We start from the raw sequence: 27,636 nt of genomic DNA on the forward strand, positions 1-27,636 counted from the left end.
AACCACCAGCTCAGTTTCCAGCTCAGAAAAAAAGGCAGTAATATCGAGGGGCCAGTTTTTAACTCTGAATCCCAGCTCCCCTCCTGCTCTTTAAAAGAAGTAATACCATCAAAAGAACTCACAGTTTAGGGTAACAGCCACATGGGACTCTATTCTACTTCACTGCTTATTGTCTATTTAACTTTAAGCTCACTTTCTTTATTAGCAAAATGGTCTGTGCACATTCCAACATTGTCACAAAAATAAATGTATGTAATGACACTTTTCAAAGTTATATAAAAGTGCCACCATAATGTTAGATAAGGTCACATATCCACCATCAACATCTATGGAACTGTCAAACATAAGCAAAGGTACAATGAAATATCATTTGGTGATATTTTCCTGAATAGTGGACTCTCATACAGGCCTTTTAGTTACCAATGCCAAGTAAAACACAATGCATCATATTGGGCTATTTTTTTTTTAATGGTTTCTTCACTTTTACAATCTGGCTACAACAAAAAGATTTATTCATCCCTCATTTAGAGTACACAATCAGATAGAATTTGATTGTCATCATCGTTACCAATCACTGGAAACAAAGATTTGGAGTGGCAAATATTATTACAGAGGCCCCTGTTTTTTTTTTAAGAGAGATGCTTCCAGTTAAGAACTATAAGACAAGCTATCCTTGAGTTTACGTGGAAAAGACTCAAAATCTTGTCAGGAACAGAAAAGTTGAACAGAGAAATAAACTTCAAGAATTTAACTTGGAGAAAATGTAAGGTTTACAAACTCACAGTGGACTACATTTTTATATTATCAGAGAAACAGGATATGCTTGTCAACAAGGGTATTGCCGTAGAAGTTTTGATAACAGGTAAGAACCAACCTAAGAGATAGATCAGGTGGTTGGTTTCTTTTCTTTCTTCTCAAAGATGTTGTGATGAAATCTTGCTTATCACACTTACTAACAATCCTTTCATCCTTCTAAAATCTTGGCCACTATGTCTCCCACTTTAAATTCTCTTAAAGTTCTCTTCCAATTCTTTTTCTCATATTCATTCCTTTGGTTTTCTATGAGAGATTTTAGGGCATGTACTGTTGATGCTAAAACTGAAACTCCAATACTTTGGCCACCTCATGCGAAGAGTTGACTCACTGGAAAAAACTCTGATGCTGGGAGGGATTGGAGGCAGGAGGAGAAGGGGACGACAGAGAATGAGATGGCTGGATGGCATCACCAACTCTGTGGACATGAGTTTAAGTGAACTCCGGGAGTTGGTGATGGACAGGGAGGCCTGGCGTGCTGTGATTCATGAGGTTGCAAAGAGTCGGACATGACTGAGTGACTGAACTGAACTCATTGAAAGGCAACACTTTTTTTTTTTTTTTTTTTTTGGCATACAGCACTAGCTCTAAGGTCACTTCCAGTTCTAAAATGCATAATCAGTGACACTACACATGTTTTTTAGAAGTCTGACCTGTTGAATTTCTGAGTGAGTTTCTTTAATCTTTCAAGTTTTTCTGATTTTTCTAATTTAATGTGTAGATACATGACATTTCATCACATCACTCTGACCACTCAGATTACAGGAGGAGGAAAGACTGTAAAAGGCACTGTAACTCCCATCATCTCACTTGTGGACTACTCACTACAAGCCAGGCCTGGTTTAAATGCTTTTGCATATGTCATCCCCATGAAGACGTCCAGCATCCAGCAGAGGGAATTATTATTGACAAACCCTCACTTTACAGAAGGAGCAGTTGAGGATTAGAGACATTAAGGAACCTGCCCAAGGATATATGCCTAATAGTAAATGACAACACTGGAATGGAATTGGGGCTGCCTGTCTTCAGAACCCCACGAGGCTCTCTCAGGCAAGAAGTGGTCCAGTCTCAGCTTTATAAAAGCCAGCTTCTTTGCTAAATAGCAACTGAGGCCAGTAGATTTGATCAAAGAGAAAACATGAAGCTCAAGCAGTTTTTCTGGGTTGAGTTAATAGGGGTTCTTTTTGTGGTTTGGTTTTGTTTGCTTTGTTGTTGGTTTTTGTTTTTGTTGGTGGTGGTGGTTTGGTTTTTCGGTCTGGCTCTTTTTTGGAGATTTAATCACTGCGGATGCTGATTGCAGCCATGACATTAAAAGATGCTTACTCCTTGGAAGGAAAGTTATGACCAACCTAGATAGCATATTAAAAAGCAGAGACATTACTTTGCCAACAAAGGTCCATCTAGTCAAGGCTATGGTTTTTCAAGTGGTCATGTATGGATGTGAGATTTGGACTGTGAAGAAAGCTGATTGCCAGAGAATTGATGCTTTTGAACTGTGGTGTTGGAGAAGACTCTTGAGAGTCCCTTGGACTGCAAGGAGATCCAACCAGTCCATTCTAAAGAAGATCAATCCTGGGTGTTCATTGGAAGGACTGATGCTAAAGCTGAAACTCCAATACTTTGGCCACCTCATGCGAAGAGTTGACTCACTGGAAAAGACTTTGATGCTGGGAGGGATTGGGGGCAGGAGAAGCGGACGACAGAGAATGAGATGGCTGGATGGCATCACCGACTCGATGGACATGAGTTTGAGTGAACTCCGGGAGTTGGTGATGGACAGGGAGGCCTGGCATGCTGTGATTCATGGGGTCGCAAAGAGTCGGACACAACTGAGCGGCTGAACTGAACTGAACTGAAGCTGGTTAAGCTAAAGTTCCTAAAAAAGGACTAACTCCTTGGAGACGTTGTAAGTTTCTTCTTTCCTCCTCCCCTCCTTCCTTCCTTCTCTTTTAACCCTTGGGACATCAGCAAACATTTGTTGAAATAAAAACAATCTCGGATTTCTGTTCCTTCACACTTTAGCTGAAAACATTCAGAAATGTTCACAGGAACTTATGTGACTATCAGAGTGACATAACACAAGCTCCGCGAGAGCAGAGATGTTTTAATATGTCATTCCCTACAGCATTCCAAGCTCCTAGACCAGGCGCCAAGCACACAGCAGGCTCTCAATAAAGACGCTGATTGGATGAAGCCAACTTTAAGTGGCAAGTGTGAGCCGGCCCTCTGAGGCTCCGGGCTGCTTCTTGATCCTGACACTCCCTTTAGAAATGGAGACGGGGTGGGCTCCCTACCTGTTTTAGACCATGCTCTGGGTTCCAGAACCTCCCTCTCCTCCCCCACCTCTCCGCAACTGGAAGCAGCTGCGCGCGGTGTGGCCACCAGAGCTCGTCTGCTAGGACTCCAGGCTTGCTGAGAAGAAGGGGGTTCGAGGGGAGGAGAGAGAGCACTCAGGTTTCCGCGGGGCCGGAGCTCCAGGGCCGGGGCGGCAGCACTGGGCCCGCCGGGGGCTGGGGGCCCGCGCGGGGGACCGACAGGCCGGAGTCCACCCGCCGCTCCTCCCAGGGGCGGGTTGACCGACAGGTGTCGCTGAGCATCTTCTCTCGACCCCCGAGGTATAGAGTGGGTTTCTGCGGAGGCGCCGGCGGGACGGAGCGGAGAAGGGCGGGTGGCCAGTGGGTTTCATACACAGGAAAGAAAATGGAAACACAGATGGGAAAAGAAAGGCAGAACGGCTTTCAGAGAAGCAGCAGCCGCAGCTCAGAAAGCTGGAGCGCGCGGAGTTCACGCATCCGGCGTCTTTCCGAGAGGAAAAATGCTGAATCAGTACCGCGAAGGCGAGGCATGGATCGCTGGGTTGCTGCTGCTGCTGCTGCTAAGTCACTTCAGTCGTGTCTGGGTTATGCTTCCCTAATCAGGGATGCAGGGTGCCTTTCCTAAACTAAAAAAGCCAGAGTTCCTCACCCAAGTTGATGCCCTCGCCCCCTCACCCCATACCGTGTTCGCGCCTCTGGTCTCTTGGTTAATCTTGCATTACTCATCTGTCACATGGCGCGTGCAAGGTTGTCAGAACTCTGCCGATGCCCTTAGGAAGTTAGTAGCTGTCAGGGAACCGCAGAGAGCGGGGAGTAGGGAATGTGGACTTTTGCACATCAGCCCAGAACTTCTCAGAGTCCTTGAGAAATTCTTTCTAAAAGTTCTTTCTTTAGCAATGAAAGAGAAATGCACTCTCTTAAACTTCTTAGTAAGGTTTTGCCCCAAAGTTTTATATCTTTATTTGTAGTGGAACTTATTAAAAGGCCCCTGAAGCTACTACTAAAAAAAACAGGCATAAACGTGCAATTGTCTTTATTTCCTGTATGCACAGAAATTTCACTGAACTTAGCTCTGTGCAAATGTGGGAGCCAGGTGTTTTCCATGAATGTTTTCTAATTTTTCTAATGTTGCATTTTCTATTTAACCTGTTTCCTAGCATAACTTGTGGGTAGAGATGTGGAAAGGGGGTACCACCTGACTCGTATGACAGGATGGGTAGCCCACTATTTGTTTTTCATTTGGATCATGACATCTGTTTTATGTCACTTGGCCTTTTGCAGAGCAGACATGCCCTCATCTATTGTCTCATGGCTATGACAAGAGAGTTACAAGGTCAGGATTGCTTGAATCCTAGCCTAGCACAGCTTGTTAAACTGCACAGAGTAATATATTCCGAGAAAAGAGCTTGGCTAATAAAGAACCATCAGTGTGCAGCCCACCCAGTTTCTGAAATATTAACGTTGATTGTTAAACAGAAATTGAGATTGAGTAGGAAAACCATCAGGCACTTTAAAGAGGAACCTGGTATAGTCCTATGAGTCCAAGAGGCTACGAGGGAACAAATTTCATGTTTAGTGTCAGCCTGCTTTCCTCAAACCCCAGAAGTGGATTTGGGGAGAGGATCACTGCAATCTAGTGATAAGTCTAGCATCTCGTTAGAGTTGAGCCTGTACCTCTTAACACAAGTAATGGGCTAAATGTGAAAGGTGCAGCAATTGTTCCACCAGACATCAAATTTCCCAGTTAACTAGATTGGCCCCAGAGTACAATATGGGGGTTCCCTCTACAGAACCTTTGAAAACCAGTGATCTACAGAACCTTTGAAAACCACTTTGATCCAGTGGTCAGGGCAGTGTCTGGTCAGAGGCCCTAGGTGCCCTGGGAAGGAGAGTCTCAGCTCCCAGTCCACAAAGGACAAGTGATGAGACATGCCCCGAAGACACTGGGACACTTCTACCTGTCACCATGACACTCCCTCCTGCATTCCACCTTTAAGGAAGCAAGGTTTTCAGTTACCTCGCGTCCCACACTCACCCACCCCCAATCCCCTCTGCATTTATTTTTAACATTCTGATCCTCAGAAGTGAAATGAAATAAATACAGGTGGGGGAAATTGGAGAGAGCAGGAAATGGGGAAAGAGGGTGGAAGACTTGTTCATGCCTCAGGCCTGAGGAAAAGAAAGAACTTTTGTCAAGAGCCTACTCTGCTTTAAGCAATGTTTGGGTGCTTCATTGCATTAAACCCCCACAAGTGCGATGATAGAGAGTATCATTCTCCCACTTCACCAATGGGGAAAGCACAGGTGGGAAAATGAGGCTCAGAGAGGTTGCTGACTACTTGAAGTCACAGAGCTAGAAAGTGACAGGGTTCGGATTAGGCCCTAAACTGTCTGATTCCTCCAGGAAGGTAGCATGCTTGACCTGTGAGGCTGGAGGAGGAAAGCCACATGCCTCTGTCCTCCCTGTGTGTCTAGCTCCTGGCTACCCTGAAGAGGGGAACTTGGAATAAAATGATCAAAAGCTGTGCCCCAGGGATACCTGGGTCTCTTACAGAGGTGCTGGGCCTCGCGGATGGTCTGTTCCCCTTCTCGCCCCGTCCTCTAACTCCCTGTCTACACTCTCTCATTTCTCTGACCCCACACTAGGGGTCAAATGCTAGGGAACCCCAAATGCTAGGGTTTCAGAGCCATTGACATGTATCCTTTCTCTCACTGGGATACCATATTTTCACACCATACCTGGGTTTCTTCTTTCTATCCCACGCTAACAGAATTGGGGATGTTATAAAGATCCCTTGACCAATCCTGGTGTCTCAGTGATTCCCTGGGTCCAGCAAAGGGACTGAGTTTCCAGAGCCTTGAAGACAAGGGCTAACACCCCAAAATACGGACTCATTTTCCACTCTACCTTCATTGGCCAAGCAGCTGCCAAGAATAAAGGCCGCATCTCCCAATACCTGGCAAACAAATACAGTATTGTCTTATGAATCGATTGCTTCTCTGAGGTGCCCACCAGTGTTTTGGGGGAGAAGCTTCGAGAACAAGTTGAGGAGCGGCTGTCCTTCTATGAGACTGGAGAGATTCCCCGAAAGAATCTGGATGTCATGAAGGAGGCAATTGTTCAGGCAGAGGAAGTGGCTGCTGAGATTACTAGGAAGCTTGAGAAACAGGAGAAGAAACGCTTGAAGAAGTTCAAAAAGGCTGACTACAATTGCCCTGGTTTCTTCAGAAAATAGTAGTGCCCTGGAGGAGTGTGAGGAGACAAGCTGATGCTGCTGCTAAGTCACTTCAGTCATGTCCGATTCTGTGTGACCCCATAGACGGAAGCCCACCAGGCTCCCCTGTCCCTGGGATTCTCCAGGCAAGAACACTGGAGTGGGTTGCCATTTGTGAAAGACCCAAAAAGAAGAAAAAGCAAAAGCCCCAGGAGGCTCCTCAGGAGAATGGAATGAAAGACTCATCTGTCTCTTTTTCCAAACCCAAGAAAAAGAAATCTTTTTCCAAGGAAGAGCTACTTAGTAGTGATCTTGAAGAGACAGCTGGCACTGGAAGTCTTCCCAAGAGGAAGAAATCTTTTCCCAAGAACCAGTGACCCTAACGAGTCAAAACAAAAGGGTCCCCAAGAAAAAGCGGAAATTGTCTTCCAAGGGGGAGCCACTCAGCAGTGGACCTGAAGAAGCTACTGCCAGCAAGAGCAGCAGCTCCAAGAAAAAAAAAAAGCTCCAAAAGTTATCCCAGGAAAGTTAGAATTGGCATCTTCCTAGTGGGGCATAACTTACTGAGGTATTCCCTATCCCATCCCCTAAAGCCCAATAAAAATTTAAAAAATAACAAAGATCCCTTGAAATATAGCAGCAGATGCATGTCTAAGGCCCAAACTAAGTGTGGTTTTAAGGTCTGCAGAGTGTAGGGATCCCCTACTTAGGGTGGGAAGCCTGAGAGGGTAGATGACTGGAGAAGCTTAGGCAGACTCGGGGGTCTCTGTCTTTGGAAAGGGCAGAAGGAAATGGAAAGGGAGGCGATGGAGAAGGAAAGAGAGAGTGGTTCTGATGCAGGGATGACTTTATGATTATAGAGAAGTTTTTAAAAATTAGATTCAACTGTGTAAAAATTAATGTTGACACAATGAGTCTTTTAAAAATTTCCTGTGACTTAGAGCTAATTACCATGCATCACAGTAACAGCTGTATTTCATTAAATTTCAGAATAACTTAGGTACATTTTATTTACTTAATAAAACTCTTAACTCTTTCTATATACTCAAGTAAAATAGAGTGGCTCACAGATCCAAGTATTTGGCATGATTACTGATTGCAATAAACACACACACAAACATACATACAAATATACCCACGCACTTCCATACAAAAGCAACCTGTTTCAGTGTGCCCTGACTAGCCCTGACAACCAGATGTTCCCAGGTAAGGTGACCTCTCCTTAGCATGAGAACAGTTCAGATTTGGTAGAGGATGATGGAGTATACTGACCTTCCTTTGGTCCATCTCACTCATCCGCGTAGGAGAGTTTGTGGGAGAGTGTGAGGAAAACTCATACACCTGAAAACTAGTATTTAACAAAGCTCCACAGTTGATTGAATAAAGCTTGCCAGTGTGCTTTTAGAATGCTTGCTTTCTCATTAATTTATAGACAAACAATAAAACATAATAATCAGTTTATAAGTTGAAATTATCAGATTAATCAAAATGTATACCAAATGTAAGCCACTATATTCATATGAGACTATTTAACGCTAGCAGATTTTCAGCAACGGACTCTCTTCTTAAAATAAAAAGCTTATAGATTAGGTGGGCAAAGAGTCAAGTGATTAAATATATATATTAATATATTTTTTTAATTGAACTGTTTTGCCAAGAAAGAACATAAATTTTTCAGAAATTTTCTTCTTTAATCTTTTTTAGGATTATACCCAAAAAAATCCTTTAAAAGGATATGAAAAAAGAGATAAACTGAGGCAAGCTAAAAATGATATGAGATAGGTTGGAATTATATTAATTAAATTAAATTAATAGCAATATAAATAATTATTGTATGTTATCAAGGACATTTTCTCTAATCAGCTTTCTAAGGCAGCTCTGTCCAACAGAAAAATGAGCCACCAACGCAAACCACATATGTAATTATAAATTTTCTAGTAGCCACATTTAGAAAGCCAAAAGGAACAGGTAAGATTAATTTTAATTTATTAATTTTAATAATATATTATATTAAAATGATCATTTCCATATGTAATCAACATAAACTTGTAATTAAGGCACTGATTTTTTTTATACTTAGCCAAATTCAAAATGTTGTGTATGTTCTATATTTACAGTGCATCTCAATTCAGACAAGCCATTTTTCATGTGTTCAATAAGCCACATGTGGCTAGTGGCTGCTGAGATGCTAGGGAAAGGTCAATTTCACATGCATACTGTGCTACTATATTAGGTGACAGGGAAAAATTGATGAATAAAACATGACTCCTGTCCTCAATGAAGGCAAAGTGTAGGAAGTCTTCTGAGGTAGGAATCTTCCTAGGGGGTCCAGGACTATTACCCAATATGTACCTTTCTCCAAATTAGAGACTCTCTCCTTCCCCAAGTCACTTCACTCCCATCTGTCAGAAAATGAATGTAATATGCTGGTTCTATTAAAATAAGATACTTTACTGCCACCAATCAAAAAATATTTTTATAAATATATAAACCTATGATGCCTACAAAGTAAATGAAACACCCTCCCCTAGATTCAGGGCTTCCCTGGTGGCTCAGACAGTACAGAATCCACCTGCCGTGCTGGAGACCTGGGTTTAATCACTGGATTGGGAAGATCCCCTGGAGAAGAGAATGGCAATCCACTCCAGTATTTTTGCCTGGAGAATTCCATGAACAGAGGAGCCTGGTGGGCTACAGTCCTTGGGGTCGCAAAGAGTCAGACATGGCTGAGAAACTAACACTACAACACTACAACAAAACATTATCTAAGTCTCAGTTACCCCCATACTTTGAGATAGGTACTGCTCTTATTACTCTTTTACCAAGGGGGAAACTGAGACTTAGATTCCTCAACTGAAGTTACACATTGCAAGTGGCAGAATGCAGTACAATTTATATAACCATAAACCCTTATATATTAGGATGTAACTCCAGGAAGTAGAAATCTTATTGGTTTTGTTCTTTGCTATAGACACTGTAATGTTTTGTTGAGTGAATGAATGACTTAAAGTTGAGCATACCTAATCATTAAAATAGGGATTGCCCAAAGACAGGTTCAGTAGAATGGGAGGAGATGAGTGGATCAGGTGAAAAGTAATGAGATCTCCCAGCTAGTTGGGCCACAACTTGGAGAGAAAATCTACACACTGGACCTCATAGGTATGTGTGCATGTGTATATAGACAGGGTGGAGGCAGGTATATACAATTGTTTTATTTTGTGCTTTGTGGCTATTAAAGCATTCTTAATGATTTTACGACTTGTTAGCAGCAGATTTTTTTCCCCAGATGATTTTTTTCTGATATTTAACTTGAAAATAGTAACAGGTAGCCATAAAGCTGGTTCATTAGATTCATGACTATGGTTACTGAAAAATAGTTGTGGATTATTATTTCAGGATTTATTTCTAAAAATAATCAAAATCGTGTGAAATTGTTATTCAGATGTAAATAAACTCATCATCTGTTCTTTTGATTTATTCTCCACATCATGCTCCTCTTTGTCATGTACATATTCTTATCACTTTTCAGACTTCTTAACACTTTCTTTTTTCTTTAAAAAAGTCTAATTTCCTTGAAACTCATTCCTCGTTTTGCTTGTCCTAGTCATCATGAATAAATCGTGTATGTATGAAGATGTCAGTGTATATAGATGAACGATGTGTATCAGAATACATTAAACTGACACTGTCAGTCTTCTTTCAACCCCAACCTCACAAGCATAAATTTCCTTTTTTTTTTTAAGAAAAAAAATTCTTACAAAACGACATTCTCAACTACTTAAGACCAGTTTTCTGGGGTTATATTCCAAGTCAGTGTCAAAACTTGTGATTTAATAAATGAGAAAGTTTTCTACCCAGAAAAGTTTCAAGAGGAAGTATTGATTACCTGGGTGGATGGAGTCACTCCAGAGGTACCACGTGAAGAAAGAAACAGATAGTGCAGTATGTTTCCTGCAAAAAAGTGTTTAAGTTAGTCTTATTTAAGTATTGAATTTTTTTTTTTTTTTTTTTGGTTGCACCACGTAGCATGCAGGATCTTAGTGCCCTGACCAAGGATAGGACCCAAGTCCCTTGCAGTGGAAACATAGAGTCTTAGCTGCTGGACTGCCGGGGAATTCCTTAAGCGTTGGTTTTTGTTGTAATATTAGAGGGAGCCTACCTGGATAAAAATGGCCCTTAGATATAATGAAATAATATTTAACAATTGAGACACTGTTTATATAAAAAGTTCTTTAAAATAACCTCCTGAGTAAATAATAATAATATTTAAAATATGAACAATTTAAAAATAATGCTTAAAAGTTTACAACAGCTAATATTTACCAGCCATCGGTGAATTCATATTTTATTGCTAAATATTTAACTAATGAGTAGTGTCTATTAAGGACAGGAATATAAGTATATGTTACTTTGTGAACCTTGTGAAACACTAAATATTACTGGACACTAGCTTTTCATGTTTGGCTGTCATGTACCTGGAGGGCAAGCAGACCACCATCTGCAATAACTAACAAGACAAGATAAAGAACAAGGAGCTTTTTTTCCTTGATATGAATTTATTATTCAACTGATGAATTTCTGAAGTTTGAAATTAAGTGAATTGATCAAGTAAGAAATTTCTTAAAAATATGACAGATTTACAAAAATTTTACTTAGAATTTTCACAGATGCCTCAATTTGCCTTTACTTAGAATTCTAACATTTACAGCAGATGCTAAGTATTTGGTTATGATTGACAACAGGAAAACAGTCACAGCCAAGATACCAGGGCTCTTTCTCAGTTATATTTTTACTGATATAAGTGAAAATTTTAGATTAAAGGTTGAAGTTTACTTTCAGAGCTCTTTCTACACATAGTATTATTTCCAGATAACTTCCTTCCCCACTCTCTGAAGTCCTCATCTTCCTCAGAGAAGTTGAGAGCTGGGAGATAAAATAAAGCAAGAGGTACAGAGAGATAGAAGGGTGAAGATGAAGAGATTTGAGTTGTGATTTAATTAGCCCAGGAGTTGTCACTAACATTTTTAACATTTGTTAAATGTTTTAAAAAATTAATGTATAGCCATATAGATTACACTCCCAAATTTTAGATGTGAGACTGTTAGTCTTGGAAACACACAGTGTGAATGTTGTCTAAAACTTGGGGACTTACATTCCTGTAGATTCTATTTGGAGGAGAGATATTGAAATACATAAATGACTTGGGAGATGATATATACGCTATACATAATTCATTGGAAAAAGTTTGCATATGTCTTAAACTTAAATCACTGTTTCCAAAAGTACATATGTTTGCCAAGCCTATTAATTTGAATATATAATCCATATTTTCTTTTTTAACTTTGTGAAAATGCTAAAAAGAAGTTGTCATGAAAGTTAAATTTTCACCTCTTATCTTGAACGCTAGATTTTTGTGTATCTCCTCAAATCACTCTTAAACATCATATTTTTTCATGACCTAGTAACAGAATAAAAACTGGAATAAACTAATCATCTTGACTTTTTCAAATAGCCACGTTTGTTGTTTTACAGACAACATGAGGTCACTGAGTGTGACTGTTTTTCTGCATGATATTCTTCAGAGTTCAGTCAGTCATATATAACTGTTTTGCCTGAAAATACTTCTTTTGCTAAGTTTTTGCATATATTTTGGAATCAAATTTCAGCATAACAAAAGCCCAAAGTTCACATTTATATTAGCTGATTTTTAAAGTTTGAAGTAACTGAATAGAAAAGTGGGAAAATTAAGATGAAAATAGGTACTAACATTAAAAAAGAAGAATGAACATAAATTTAGGTTATTGCCTTGAAACTACATGGTCGATGTCAGGCTGGTTTGTAAAAACTATTTTTACTATCAATATTACCTGCAGAGCCATATACAAAACCCTCTCTTTAGTGGTGACCATCAATCCGACTTTTCCAGTTATCGCTTCTTTGCTTTTCTTTATATTTTTACTGTTACTATATGTACCTGTGGAAAATTATGAAAGAGATGGGAATACCATATCACCTGACCTGCCTCCTAAGAAACCTGTATGCAGGTCAAGAAGCAACAGTTAGAACTAGACACACAACAGACTGGTTCCAAATCAGGAAAGGAGTACATCAAGGCTGTATGTGGTCATCCTGCTTATTTAACTTATATGCAGAGTACATCATGAGAAATGCTGGGCTGGATGAAGCACAAGCTGGAATCAAGACTGCTGGGAGGAATATCAATAACCTCAGATATGCAGATGACACCACCCTTATGGCAGAAAGCAAAGAGGAATTGAAGAGCCTCTTGACAAAAGTGAAAGAGGAGAGTGAAAAAGCTGGCTTAAAACTCAACATTCAGAAAACTAAGATCATGGCATCCATTCCCATCACTTCATGGCAAATAGATGGGGAAACAGTGGAAACAGTGACAGACTTTATTTTCTTGGGCTCCAAAATCACTGCAGATAGTGACTGAAGCCACGAAATTAAATGTCGCCTGCTCCTTGAAAGAAAAGCTATGACCAACCTAGATAGCATATTTAAAAGCAGAGACAACACTTTGCCAACAAAAGTCCATATAGTCAAAGCTATGGTTTTTCCAGTAGTCATGTAAGGATGTGAGAGTTGGGCCATAAAGAAGGCTGAGCACCAAAGAATTGATGCTTTTGAACTGTGGTGTTGGAGAAGACTCTTGAGAGTCCCTTGGACTGTATCCAACCAGTCCATCCTAAAGGAGATCAGTCCTGAGTGTTCATTGGTAGGATTGATGTTGAAGCTGAAACTGAAATACTTTGGCCACCTGATACAAAGAGCTGACTCACTGGAAAAGACCCTGATGCTGGGAAAGATTGAGGGCAGGAGGAGAAGGGGACGACGGAGGATGAGATGGTTGGATGGCATCACCAACTCAATGTACATGGGTTTGGGTGAACTCCGGGAGTTGGTGATGGACAGGGAGGCCTGGCATGCTGTGGTTCATGGGTTCGCAGAGTCGGACACGACTGAGCAACTGAACTGAACTGAATAACATAGATTAGTTTTGCCTGTGTTTTAAAATTCTACCTAAGTGGAAGCATACTATATAAGCTTTTGCTTTTTACCCAATCTTAAATTGTTAGACTCATTCATGTTATTGTGTCTGTATATATTGTATCTGTTATATATTGTATCAGTTCCCTTCTAGTGCTGTACAATATTTCATTATGTCAATGTATCACTTCTGGTAACCATCATTTTACTCTCTGTTTCTATAAGATCAGCATTTTTATATTCCACTTGTTGATGAGAACATACAGTATTTGTCCTTCCCATCTTTTTTCACTTAGCACAATGCCCTTGACGCTCATACATGTTATCACAAAAGGCAAGATTTCATTCTTTTTTATGGCTCAATATTATTCCTGTGTGTTTGTGTATCACATTTTCTTTTTCCCATCAGTGCACACTGAGACTATCTCCACGTCTTGGCAAATGTAAATAATGCTACAATGAACATAGGAGTACACATATCTTATGATACTGATGTATTCATTTCCTTCAGATGTATACCCAGGAGTGGTACATTAAAACTAGTAGTTCTAGTTTTTAATTTTTTGAGGAAAGTCCATTCTGATTTCCACAGTGGCTGCACTAAGTTACATTCCTACCAATAGTGCAAAATGATTCACTTTTCTCCACACCTTTGACACTTGTTCTTTTTTTTATAATGGCCATCCAAACAGGTATGAGAAGATAACTCATTGTAGTTTGATTTGCATTTCCCTGACAGTGAGTTTTGTTGACATCTTATCATATACCTGTTGGCCATTTGTATGTCTCCTTTGGAAAAAATGTCTATTCAACTCCTTTGTGCTTAGTTGCTCAGTTGTGTCCAACTCTTTGCAACCCCATGGACTGTAGTGCACCAGGCTCCTCTGTCCATGGGGATTCTCCATGCAAGAATACTGGCGTGGTTTGCCATGTCCTCCTCCAGAGGATCTTCCCAACCCAGGTACCAAACCCAGGTCTCCCACATTGGAGGCAGATTCTTTACCATCCGAGACAATTGGATTGCCTGTATTTTTCTAGTGAGTTGTATAACTTCCTTATGTATTTTGGATATAAATCACTTATCAGATGGATGGTTTGAAAATATTTCTCCCATTTAGTAGGTTGTCTTTTGATTTTGCTGATTATTTCTTTTGTTGTACAGACTCTTTTTAGTTTGATGTAGCCCCATTTGTTTATTTTTGCATTGGTTCCTTCATTTTGATGTCATGTCCAAAAAAATCATTGCCAAGACAACTGTCAATGGACATTTTCCCTGTGTTTTCTTCTTTTAGTTTTATAGAGTATGGTCTTACATTTAAGCTTTGAATGCATTTAAATCAGCATATAAGCAATGCTTGTGTCTTTGCATGCTTGCTGGTCATTGCCCTCAAAAATATTTTGAAGATTTTCTGATACTTTAGGATAGCTGTTTTTCCCTTTGGAAAGGATTTGCATTTCTATCTACCTGGTATCTAGGGGGCTTTGCAGACCTGGACCACCTAAGATTAAGTTCAAGCCTTGAGAGTCCATGGCCTGCCTACTCATGGTATAAATCTGCAAGGATTCTTCTGGAGCTTCCTGGTGAAAATCTGCTTCTCTTTTTCTTCTCTCTCTCCTCTCCATTCCAAAGTCACTAAGGCAGCTCTCTCAGAGTTCCCAATGGTTGTGGAGGTAAGAAAGGAAACTGTAAATCAGGTTCATTCATAGCTAAGGATGTTGCCCCTGGGGCTCCAGCTCAGAAGGGTTCTTCTGCAAACTTTCCCACCTTCAATAGTCTGAGAGCCTTGATGTCCCTCTGGACAAAATACAGACATTCAGTTCAGTTCAGTTCAGTTCAGTCTCTCAATCATGTCTGACTCTCTGAAACCCCATGAATCACAGCACGCCAGGCCTCCCTGTCCATCACCAACTTCCGGAGTTCACCCAAACTCATGTCCATAGAGTCGGTGATGCCATCCAGCCATCTCATTCTCTGTCGTCCCCTTCTCCTCCCGCCCCCAACCTTTCCCAGCATCAGAGTCTTTTCCAGTGAGTCAACTCGTCGCATGAGGTGGCAACCAGAGCTCAAATTGTTGTGGCATTAAGCACCTTCTGGAGAAAGATAGCCTTGATGATTCAATATTCCTCTTACCTTGTAGTTACTGGATCTCATCTAAAAACTAGCCAAGGAGGGCCCACTAATTTTTCAGATCTTGAGTATTTTTAAATTGCTGTACACACACACACCCATACCCATATATACATTTTGCTCATAATATTTTATTACTTTCAGTGAGAGGGTTAGTCTGAGTTACTCAGTTTACTATTACCAGAAACAACACTTAGATGGCATTTTTTAAGTGTCTTTTATCAAGACGGTTGACCAAGCAAATAACTTCCTAACTCGATCGGTTGTTTGTTTACTTTTTATTTTCAGGTTGGTTGCTGGACATTTTTTCCTGTGCCATAATTCTTCTTTAAACATGGACCCCTGAGTTGCTACAACACTTCCCTTCTCACACTGTCCTTTACTGATCTAACTCTTCCTCATCCCTCAAGACAGGCCAGGAATCATCTTGGGAAGTCTTATACCACTGCTCTTCTAAGCAATCAGAGTTGGAGTCTCCCATTCATTTTTATCAGAGATAGAGAAGATATACTTAACAACCTAGGCACTGTGGGGGTTCTAGCCAATACAACTGACGTGCAAGTCAGTAAGAACAGATGCCAGCTGTAAAAAACCAGTACCAGTGTGTTCTGAGTAAATATTAGCTGTGATTGAAGCATGTACTACAATCAGGTGGAAAAAAACGTGCACACTGTTTCCATACCTCCTCTGGTAATTCATCACATCATATGGACAGGAAGCAATAATACTCACCCTGGAATCTTATGTTGCATGAATTCTTGGTGCAAAGAAATCCCCAATAAATATTTTTGGAATTAACAAAAATTTATATGGAAGGAATTACCTCAAAATTTCATTAAATAAATCACATTCTATTCTTTCACAGCTTTAACTACTGGGAGTTCATGGACAGTGAATTTATTTCACTCATCCTGTTGTAACACCTCTGCTGAACTTTTGAACAAATCATGGAATGGAGAGTTCACTTATCAAACCCTCAGCATGGTGGATACTGTCATCCTTCCTTCCATGGTTGGGATTCTCTGTTCAACAGGGCTGGTTGGCAATATCCTCATTGTATTCACTATAATAAGTTAAGGGCTTCTTTTTCTTTTCCATAATTAACTTTGTTCTATACTTCCTAAATGAATCCTTTCTCCCTTGTAGAATTTTTCCTAGTGAAATCAGATTTTGGAAACATTTGTTTAAGATACTTAAAGAGGATCTATAGATATTTTCATCATGTAAATATTTTCATCAAGTAAACGCTGAGTCACAGATTTCAAAATGAAAAAATCCTAGGCCAATGCTAACTGCTGAGTCAGTCAATTTTTAGAGCAGCAATTCTTATTCTTAGCCACATATTAGAACCATGATGGAGCTTTTAAAAATCCTAATACATAGTTTTTCTCCCAAACAAATTAACTCTGAATCTCAGGCAGTAGAGCCCAGGCAAGGATTGAAACTATTTCAAGGCAACGATTTTATTTTCTGGCAATAAGAGTTATCCTAAGAGGCTGATCTGGTTTGGATGGTAAAAGAGACTCTTATGCACTCATTTGGGAAAGAGAGAGACTCTACCCCAATCACCCAAACATTCAGGCAGTCATGCGTGGTGGGCTGTTCCCTGCAATACAGACCACCCCAGTGTGGGCCAAGCTGAGAGGCATCTGCTCCCTATCACCTCCTGCCTTTCTGTCACAAACCCCACTTAATTCAGCTAATTTTCTGCTTCCTCTCAAACCTACAGCATAAGGTTTAACTTGGAGCATGAAGAACAAGTTACAGTTGGACCCCGGTATCCATGGGCTCAGTATCTGCAGGTCCCACACCTGAAGATTCAAGCAATTTCAAAAATATCTTGAAAAAAATTCCAGAAAATTCAAAAAAAGCAAAACTCGAATTGACCGTGCTCTGGCAGCTATTTCCATAGCATTTACATTGTATTTATTACTGTTTACATAGTATTTTCATAGGATTAGATACTATAAGTCATCTAGAGATGACTCAACATATTAGGGAGAATGTGTGTTGGTTATAAAGAACACGGCACCATTTTATATAATCGACTTGAGCACCTTCAGATGTTGGTATGGGGGGTGGGTGCGGTGGATGTCCTAGAAATGATCCCTTGTGGATATAGAGGGACCACTGTACTTGTTCTCTACCAGTTTCAGAAAACAGATTTAGAGTTTGTATACACATGCCGGATTATTACATGATTATCTTTGCTCTACTGATTATTTTCACATTTAAGTTTTACTTGTTTTAATACATACAAGATGTTAAAATTTTTTGTCCCGGTCTCTGATCATGCTTATAGCCACCATTTTTAAAAGATTTTTGTCCTCAGTTCAGTTCAGTTGCTCAGTCATGTCCAACTCTGTGACCCCATGCACTGTAGCACGCCAAGCCTTCTTGTCAATCACCAACTCCCGGAGTTTACTCAAACTCATGTCCATTGAGTCAGTGATGGTATCCAGCCATCTCATCCTCTGTCATCCCCTTCTCCTCCCGCCTTCAATCTTTTTATCCTTATTTATATATTATAAAACAATTTTAGGGCTTCCCTTATGCCTCAGTGGTAAAGAATCCGCCTGCCAATGCAGGACACATAGGTTCCATCCCTGGTTCAGGAAGATCACACATGCTGTGGAGCAACTAAGTCCACGTGTCACAACTATCGAGCCTGTGCTCTAGAGCCCGGGAACCGCAAAGACTGAATCCTTGTCCTGCGACTACTGAAGTCCACACATCCTAGAGCCTGTGCTCCGCAACAAGACAAGGCACCACAATGAGAAGCCAGTGCACCACAACAAAAAGTAGCCCCACTTGAAGACCCAGCACAGCCAAAATTAAATAAGTAAAATTATGTTTAAAAAAAAAAAAAAACACCTTCTAGATTTCTACCAAAAAGGTGTTTTCAGCATTATAATAACACATGACTATAACAAAATTTTTGTAGTAGGTTACACTACAAAGCACGTTATAAACTCATTTACTCCCCTAAACAGCAGTATTATTATTATTATAAGGCTCAGGAGACAAAATAACCTATCCAGCATCACACAGCTATAAAGTAACAGTCCTGGCACTTGAATTCAGATCTCATGATTCCAAATTTCAGGCTATTGACCCCACATTAATGACATCAAACTGGAGAAGGAAATGGCAACCCCACTGCAGTATTCTTGCCTGAAGAATCCCATGAACAGAGGAGCCTGGAGAGTTACAGTCTACAGGGTCGCAGAGTCAGACACAACTGAAGGGACATAGCACGCAGGCAGTGCACTTGAAACAAATCATCAAAACTATCACTAACACTAAAAGGATGGTTGGATTTCCCATGTGCATGGAAGAATCCTCACAGGACCAACTGAAAACAAGAGCGGCCCTCGGGATGGTAATATGAGTGACACTACCCCTAAGAAAGCCCATCACTAGTCACTTTCCCCATTCAGCTTCTCATCAGCCAGGCCACTTTCAAATTTTTATCGTCATTATCTCTGTAGTTAAATATTGTATATCAATGGTATTTTTATGCCATCCATAATTGAAGGTTTATTTGGTATACTGGAATTCTACTTCTAATAAATTCAGGCATTCCATATTGTGTCCTGTAAAACCATTTGTGAATATCAAGCATTTAAAATTATTTCTTAAGTTCTGGAAGCAGTTCAACTCAATATGTATTACTAAATACCTGCTCCATGTCCAGCACTTTTATAAGTGTTATGTAAATACCAAAGAAATATGGCAGCATCTGTCTCTAAAAGTTCACGATTTAGCGGAGGAGATAAGATTCAAATACATAAATCCGTTTGAAAAATAATACAAGGTATTAAAAACAATCAAATGGAAGGGGAAAGGTGGTTCAAATAATAAGTTTCAGGAAGGGAGAAGAAAGTAATCAAATAGTCTCAGAAAACTTTAAGGAGGCAATAGCATGGAGTAGAAAGTTAATAGAGGACTTTCCTGGTGGTACAGTGGCTAAGAATCTGCCTGCCAATGCAGGGGACACGGGTTTGATCCCTGGTCCAGGAAGGCTCCACCTCCCTCGGGGCAACTAAGTCCATGTACCACAACTACTGAACCACACTCTAGAGCCCATGAGCTGCAACCACCAAGCCAGTGCGCCACAACTACTGAAGCTCAGGAGCCTTGAGCCCATTCTCTGCAACAAGAGAAGCCACTTTGAGGAGCCTGAGCACCACAATGGACAGTAGCCCCAACTCCCTGCAACTAGAGAAAATCTGGGCAAAGCAACAAAGACCCAGCATAGCCAAATATAAGTAAATAAATAAAATTTTTAAAATGAAAGAAAGTTAATAGAGACCTGGGATGCGGGGTGTGGTCTCCAGCTCACTCTGTTTGCCTGTTGCACCTAATCACTTCTCCTTCCATCTTTCCTCATGCCCCTCAGAATTTCTGCCATCCTGTCCTAAAGATCTCCTGGTAGCTCAGCTGGTAAAGAATCCTCCTGCAATGAAGGAGACTCCAGTTTGATTCCTGGGTTGGGAAGATCCGCTGGAAAAGGGATAGGCTACCCACTCCAGTATTCTTAGGCTCCCCTAGTTGCTCTGCTGGTAAAGAATCCGCCTGCAATGCGGGAGACCTAGGTTCAATCCCTGGGTTTGGGAAGATCCCTTGGAGAAGGGAAAGGCTACCCACTCCACTATTCTGGCCTGGAGAATTCTATGGACTATATAGTTCATGGGTATCACAGAGTCAGACATGACTGAGCAACTTTCACTCTCTCCTAAGGATACAAATTGTGTGCCTCATGCCTCTGGAGCCTTGGTCCCACAGTTGAGAAACCAAATTCTTATAAGGTGTTAGTCGTACAGAAATGGTTGCATTTTTACAGATAACTTTTATTTGCAAAGACTCAAGTGAAATTCAGGCCCTGTGACTAGCAACTGAAGAAATATTTGGAGCCAGAGAAATTTCTGAGTCTCTCTCAAATTACACCAATAGACAATGGACCTGATTCCATCCACTCACATGGAGACCAACCTGGTAAAAAGAAGAAATTTGGAATGTGAACTCTTCTTAAAGTCAATATTGAGCTGTAATTCCTAGAAACAGATTCTCAGTATTACGTAAACTGCCATTAAACTGAAAAAAAAAAAAAGAGGGAAAGAAGGAAAACCTGAGCTGTCAGCCTTACAAACTATTTGCAATGATTGTGAAAAATCTATTACTTCTTCATATCATCACCAATTTATAGATAACATGTGAGAAGATATATATTAATAGAACTTTTATGATAAATCTTTTACTTGTTCAAAAATCATTTGAAGGCAACTTAGTTTTTATTTTTATTGCTAAATTGTTAATATTTTTCTTTGCAAACTCTTCTCCAAAAATTTATTAATCAGTCCAAAGTCATTTGAAAGTAAATTAGTTTTAATATTTTTGGCTTAAAAGTTATCGGGGACCAGCCTCGATATGGCCCAGGGTATCCTCGGGATGAACGGCATCGGTGTCAGTGAGAGAGAGAGAAAAAGAGAGACAGACAGGGGCTGATGACTCCTTGGTTTACGCAGGAAACCAATAAAACCCCAGCACGGGGTTTGCTTTGTTTACATAGGCCGCAGGCGCCCTCTTGAATCACTGGAGGCACCCCACCAGGGCACCCCCTCGAGTGGGTCTTAGAAGCCCAGGCAGATAAGTAAACGCAGAGGGCCCAGCGCTCCAAGGATCTCAACTGGAAAAAGGAGAATAGAGAAAAGGATGGAAAAAGAGAAAGAATGACACGGGGAGACCAAGCTTCAGTGAGCAAGGCCCAAAACTTTATTTTCCAGTGCTGTTTTTATACCCTAAGTTGTGCACATAAAAAATAGAGAAAGAGAGGTATAGAGTCACACCAAAATCACGCGGGGTCAGCAGTCTTGACCCTTATCAGGATCAGGGCTCATTTTTGTATGTCTCGTGATATACAAAAGTTTTGGGTGGTTTACATCATCTTCTGGCCAGGAGGCCTGCTAACAGTTTATGGCCCTCTCTCCTAACAAAGGTTAGTTAACTAGAAAAAGTCTTATATTCTTTTAAAGTGATTTTCCTAAAGTCAGGTGCTAGACACATGACAAAGTTACATCCTATAAGGCAAGGGTGTAGTGAGCTACAATAAAGGAATTTATTAACTTAAGATCTGATGTGGCTAAATCAAAGCCTACTACTTATGTTCTCTATATGTGATTAATATATTTCCAAGGATACAATAGATAGAGGAAACTTTGCAGCAAGCATTGATTCAACAATGAAATCTTTTTTAGTACTATTCTAATGATTTTAACTTCTTCAACAAATTCCTGTATTTTAGAATATAAGGCTTTCTGTCCTTGCATGGCTGGGAGGCTACAAACAGTCACACTCATAGTTGTAAGAGCCCAGACAAACTTGTCATACTAGTTAGAAAGCTATCAGAGGGGCTTGGATTGGAACACTCCTATTAAGCCAAGGAGAACTTTTAAACTACAGCTCTGAATTAATGTTTTCAGAGAAAGGTGGTTGGGGGGAAGCCCCTGTAAGTATTAGAGGACTTGATAAGAGGCGTAAGATAGTAAGGCAGTCAGACTCCGGTTTTCTTTGGGGTAGATGCTCAGGTAAGTCCAGGGGGTTCCTCGAGTCCTAACTAGCCTTTGCCCGTCAGGCCTCTTCCCCAATTGACCTTTGCCACGGGTAGGATTTCCCTCGCTGGCTCCCGGCAAAAAGTTAACACTTTTTGTTAATTAATCTCCAAAATTTTAAGGCAATTTGCATTAATGATTTTAATCCTGCTTTGCCATGATGTTTTACTTGTTACCTTCTTAACAGAAGATAACTCAATTAAAGACTATGCTAAATATTAGTAGGACTGATGCTAAAGCTGAAACTGCAATACTTTGGCCACCTCATGCAATGAGTTGACTCACTGGAAAAGACTCTGATGCTGGGAAAGGTTGGGGGCGGGAGAAGAAGGGGACGACAGAGAATGAAATGGCTGGATGGCATCACCGACTCTGTGGACATGAGTTTGAGTGAACTCCGGGAGTTGGGATGGACAGGGAGGCCTGGCGTGCTGTGATTCATGGGGTCGCAGAGAGTCGGACACGACTGAGCGACTGAACTGAACTGAACTGAACACTAAAAATAAGGAGAAATAGGTACACTTAAAGAAGATTTAGGACTTCCTCCTTTATGATAAATATTGTATCAGAAGAGAATGAATAGAATAGTCAGATCATTAGTGACACTAGGAAGCAAGAAATAGCCTAACTTCTGACTTTGCCAATGGAAGACTACAAACGTGTATGAAAATAATAGATTTAAAGAAGATGGAGCTTCTGGAATAAGATATCTAATGTGGCTTTCTTAAAAACTAATTGACTTGTATTTTAGGAGTGTAACTATAAAGTAATAAGCCCAGATGACTATTGGTCTGTCATATTTTAAATTCATAGCAAGTCAAAAGGGAGCCAGATTTAAAAATGTAGGAGGAAAATTGGGCCAATTATAACATAAGACTTTCCCCTTTTTTTCTTGACTTATGAACTCAGCCCCATTAGTCAACTATTCTCCATAGCCACAGTGGGTCCTGAGGAACTACTTCGATAAAGGAGGTGCCATTTTTCTCACGGTCCTCCCCCACCACCCTCAATGTCGTGAACACATCCTTCTCCTGTCTACTGACAGACTGCTACCCAGTGGGCAGAGACTCTCTCAAGAATGCTTTGTCTCCCTATAAATAAAATGTTCCCATTCTGTCATCCCCTGCCCTCAACTGGCTGTCAACTAATTTACACTTAATCGTGAATTACTGAAACATCTTACTTTTTAACTACCTCCCCCCAGTGATGTCTACATTTTACATAAAGGTTACAAGAAGGATAGTGAGTGTTCCTGAAGGAATACTGATGGCCCAGTGATGGAATTCCAGTTGCTAAGACAAAGATGGGAAATGCTTCAAACACGCCTCCTCCTTTTTCCTACTCAACTGAAATAATAACTAAAGCCCTCTCTGACCCAGCCGTCTACTGCTCTGAGTATCAGCCACATGTAAGCAGTTGTTGGGGTTGACCCCCACCCATGCTGCACACGTAATGATACGTTTAGATGCTATGAACATCACAGCCACATCTGTTTAAATGAACTGGAAAGATGGTTGGAGACCCTCGTTGCTATGGTCCAATGCATCAAGACAACTCTGGAACTTAAAGGGGCTGAATGTCTTCCCCAAGGACACAATAAATGAAGGCACAACAATGAACCTAGAATTTCCAATTAGGTTCTCTTTATGCAGTTAGCAAATACGTCACTCTGCTCTAAACTCTCCCATCCTTGGCAGTCATCTCTAATCACACAGGTCTGTCCTTTCCTAGTGCCTGTGTGATGACTCAAAATTCTTTTTCAGCACAGCTCTTTATGAAATCACTGCTAATCCATTGGAGTTGGCTCATGCTGACCTCAAAACAAATGGACTGCCAGTTATTTCTCCAATAAAAGAGGAGTTTACTCGGGCTCACCAAAGTACAGCAATTTGGGATCTGCAGCTATGGCAAGCCACGGGCAAGACCCATCCAACAGGGGAAGAACAGTCTCTCATTAGCTAAGCTTTTGCCAGGCAAGAAGAGGAAGTCTTTCTTCTCTTCAAGTTCTGCTACTTCAGAGCGTGAGAGCATCCCCTTCTAGCCCGCTGACTCCATTTTAATTGAGGTTTCAGTTTATTAATTTTTACACTCACAATAGGAATTTAACAAATGAGAGTTAAATGCCAAACAGAGGCTGGTGAGGCAACTCAGAGATAAACAAAATTAGAAAGCTACCCCCAAGGCCACCACCCCTTTCCTGGCCCTAGGCTGGATGGAGGGGGAAAAAAGTGGCTTAACAAATCCTGGAAATGTGGGCTGCCTAATGGGGGCTGCAACCACAGTGGGATCTGTGCCCAAGGAACAGAGCCTGCAGGGCAGGAGGTGGAGCCACGGGAGGGAGGCAGCCACTGCCAGAGATGCCAACAACACAAAGGGGAGGGAAATATCCCGCCTATCCTCTCTTCTCACCCTCCAATTTCCCTCCGACAGTGCTTCCTATTGGCCAAATAAACCAAATGCCAGTTAGCAAGGAGCCCTAGAAATAAAGGGCAGAATAACCTGGTCAGCAAAGCATCATCCTACATGTGTGGTGTTACATGATTTTTTGGTTTTATTTAACCTATTGCATATATATGCTCAGATCATGAACTCCTTATTGCCAAATTCAGACTTAAAGGGAAGAAAGTAGGAAAAACCACTAGACCATTCAGGTATGACCTAAACCAAATCCCTTACGATTATACAGTGGAAATGACAAATAGATTCAAGGGATTAGATCTGATAGAGAGAGTGCCTGAATAACTATGGACAGAGGTTCATGACACTGTACAGAAGGCAGTGATCAAGACCATCCCCGAGAAAAAGAAATGCAAAAAGGCAGAATGGTTGTCTGAGAAGGCCTTACAAATAGCTATGAAAAGAAGAGAAATGAAAGGCAAAGGAGAAAAGGAAAGATATACCCATTTGAGTTCCAAACAATAGCAAGGAGAGATATGAAAGTCTTCCTCAGTGATCAATGCAAAGAAGTAGAGGAAAACAATAGAATGGGAAAGACTAGAGATCTCTTCAAGAAAATTAGAGATACCAAGGGAACATTTCATGCAAAGAGGGGCACAATAAAGGACAGAAACGGTGTGGACCTAAAAGAAGCAGAAGATATTAAGAAGAAGTGGCAAGAATACACAGAAGAACTATACAAAAAATATCTTCACGACCCAGGTAATCACAATGGTGTTATCACTCACCTAGAGTCAGACACCCTAGAATGTGAAGTCATGTGGGCCTTAGGAAGCATTACTGCGAACAAAGCTAGTGGAGGTGATGGAATTCCAGTTGAGCTATTTCAAATCCTAAAAGATGATGCTGTGAAAATGCTGCACTCAATATGCCAGCAAATTTGGAAAACTCAGCAGTGGCCACAGGAATGGAAAATGTCAGTGTTCATTCCAATCCCAAAGAAAGACAATGCCAAAGAAAGCTCAAATTACCACACAATTGAACTCAGCTCAAAGCTAGTAAAGTTGCTCAAAATTCTCCAAGCCAGGCTTCAACAGTACATGAACCGTGAACTTCCAGATGTTCAAGTTTAGAAAAGGCAGAGGAACCAGAGATCAAACTGCCAATATCCACTGGATCATCAAAAAAGCAAGAGAGTTCCTGAAAAACATTGACTTCTGCTTTATTGACAGTGCCAAAGCCTTTGACTCTGTGGATCACAACAAATTGTGGAAAATTCTTCAAGAGATGGGAATACCAGACCACCTTGCCTCCTTAGAAATCTGTTTGCAGGTCAAGAAGCAACAGTTAGAACTAGACATTGAACAACAGACTGGTTCCAAATTGGGAAAGGAGTATATATATCAAGGCTATATATTGTCACCCTGTTTATTTAACTTATATGCAGAGTACATCATGAGAAATGCTGGACTGGATGAAGCACAAGCTGGAATCAAGATGGCCAGGAGAAATATCAATAACCTCAGGTATGCAGATGACACAACCCTTATGGCAGAAAGTGAAGAAGAACTAAAGAGCCTCTTGATGAAAATGAAAGAGGAGAGTGAAAAAGTTGCCTTAAAGCTCAACACTCAGAAAACTAAGATCATGGCATCCAGTCCCACCACTTCATGGTAAATAGATGGGGAAACAGTGGAAACAGTGACAGACTTTATTTTGGGGGGTTCCAAAATCACTGCAGTTGGTGATTGCAGTCATGAAATTAAAAGACACTTGCTCCTTGGAAGAAAAGCTATGACCAACCTAGACAGCATATTAAAAAGCAAAGACATTACTTTGCCAATAAATGTCTGTCTAGTCAAAGCTATGGTTTTTCCAGTAGTCATGTATGGATGTGAGAGTTAGACTATAAAGAAAGCTGAGTGCCAAAGAATTGATGCTTTTGAACTGTGGTGTTGAAGAAGACTCTTGAACGTCCCTTGGACAGCAAGGAGATCTAACCAGTATCAGTCCTGAATATTCATTGGAAGGACTGATGCTGAAGCTGAAACTCCAAATCTTTGGCCACCTGATGCGAAGAGCTGACTCATTTCAAAAGACCATGATACTGGGAAAGATTGAAGGTAGGAGGAGAAGGGGATGACAGAGGATGAGATGGTTGGATGGCATCACTGACTCAATGGACATGAGTTTGAGTAAACTCCGGGAGCTGGTGATGGACAGGGAGGCCTGGCATGCTACAGTCCATGGGGTCACAAAGAGTCAGACACAACTGAGCAACTGAACTGAACTGATATATGGTTATTTCTGGCTGCAAAAATAAGATGTTTTTAATAGAATTTCTCTTATACATTAAACTTATAAAGTCAAAATCAATCATACAACTACTACCAAACAGATAATTACTGTGATTACTCAGACATACTATTTCAGTGTACTTTTAAACTAATATTTAAATAAGTTTGGGGCCATAACTATTTACATAGTTGATTTTTTTTTTACTCAATAAGTATTTTCCCATTTGGGCTTCCGTGTGGCTCAGACAGTAAAGAATCTGCCGCAGTGCAGGAAACCCAGGTTAAATCCCTGGGTTGGGAAGATCTGTGAAGGAGGGAATGACAATCCACCCCAATATTCCTGTCTGGGAAGTCCCAAGGACAGAGGAGCCTAGTGGGCTACAGTCCACTGGGTGGCAAACAGTCAGACATGACTGAGCAACTAAACTTTTCATTTTCATTTTCCCATTTGATTAAATATTCTTCCAAAGTATGATTTGTAACAACTATATCATGACTGCAGTCATGAAATTAAAAGATACATGCTCCTTGGAAGAAAAACTATGATAAACCTAGTTCAGTTCAGTTCAGTCACTCAGTCGTGTCCGACGTGAGAGTCCCTTGGACTGCAAGGAGACCAGTAAATCTTAAAGGAAATCAACCCTGAATTGTAAGGACTGATGCTGAAGCTGAAGTTCCAATCTTTTGGCCAACTGATGTGAAGAACTGACTCACTGGAAATGAACCTGGTGCTGAAAAAGATTGAAGGCAAGAGAAGAGGGTGACAGGGGATGAGATGGTTGGATGGCATCCTTGATTCAATGGACATGAGTTTGAGCAAACTCTGGGAGACAGTGAAGGACAGGGGAG

The 27,636-nt window shown here is 40.7% G+C and overlaps 1 protein-coding gene across 1 annotated transcript in view; it reads left to right on the forward strand.

The window, feature by feature from the left end:
• Positions 1 to 3,733: 3,733 nt before the first annotated feature.
• Positions 3,734 to 27,636, forward strand: part of MCHR2 (melanin concentrating hormone receptor 2) — a 47,327-nt gene continuing 23,424 nt past the window's right edge. Inside the window, 3 exon segments of the mRNA XM_088840475.1 lie at positions 3,734 to 4,057; positions 6,134 to 6,347; positions 16,348 to 16,554. Of these exon segments, the coding sequence (XP_088696601.1) occupies positions 3,734 to 4,057; positions 6,134 to 6,347; positions 16,348 to 16,554 (745 nt within the window).

Source organism: Moschus berezovskii, chromosome 10 (assembly GCF_049115385.1).
Source record: "Moschus berezovskii isolate FMDL1 chromosome 10, NW_MosBer_1.0, whole genome shotgun sequence".
NCBI lineage: Eukaryota > Metazoa > Chordata > Mammalia > Artiodactyla > Moschidae > Moschus > Moschus berezovskii.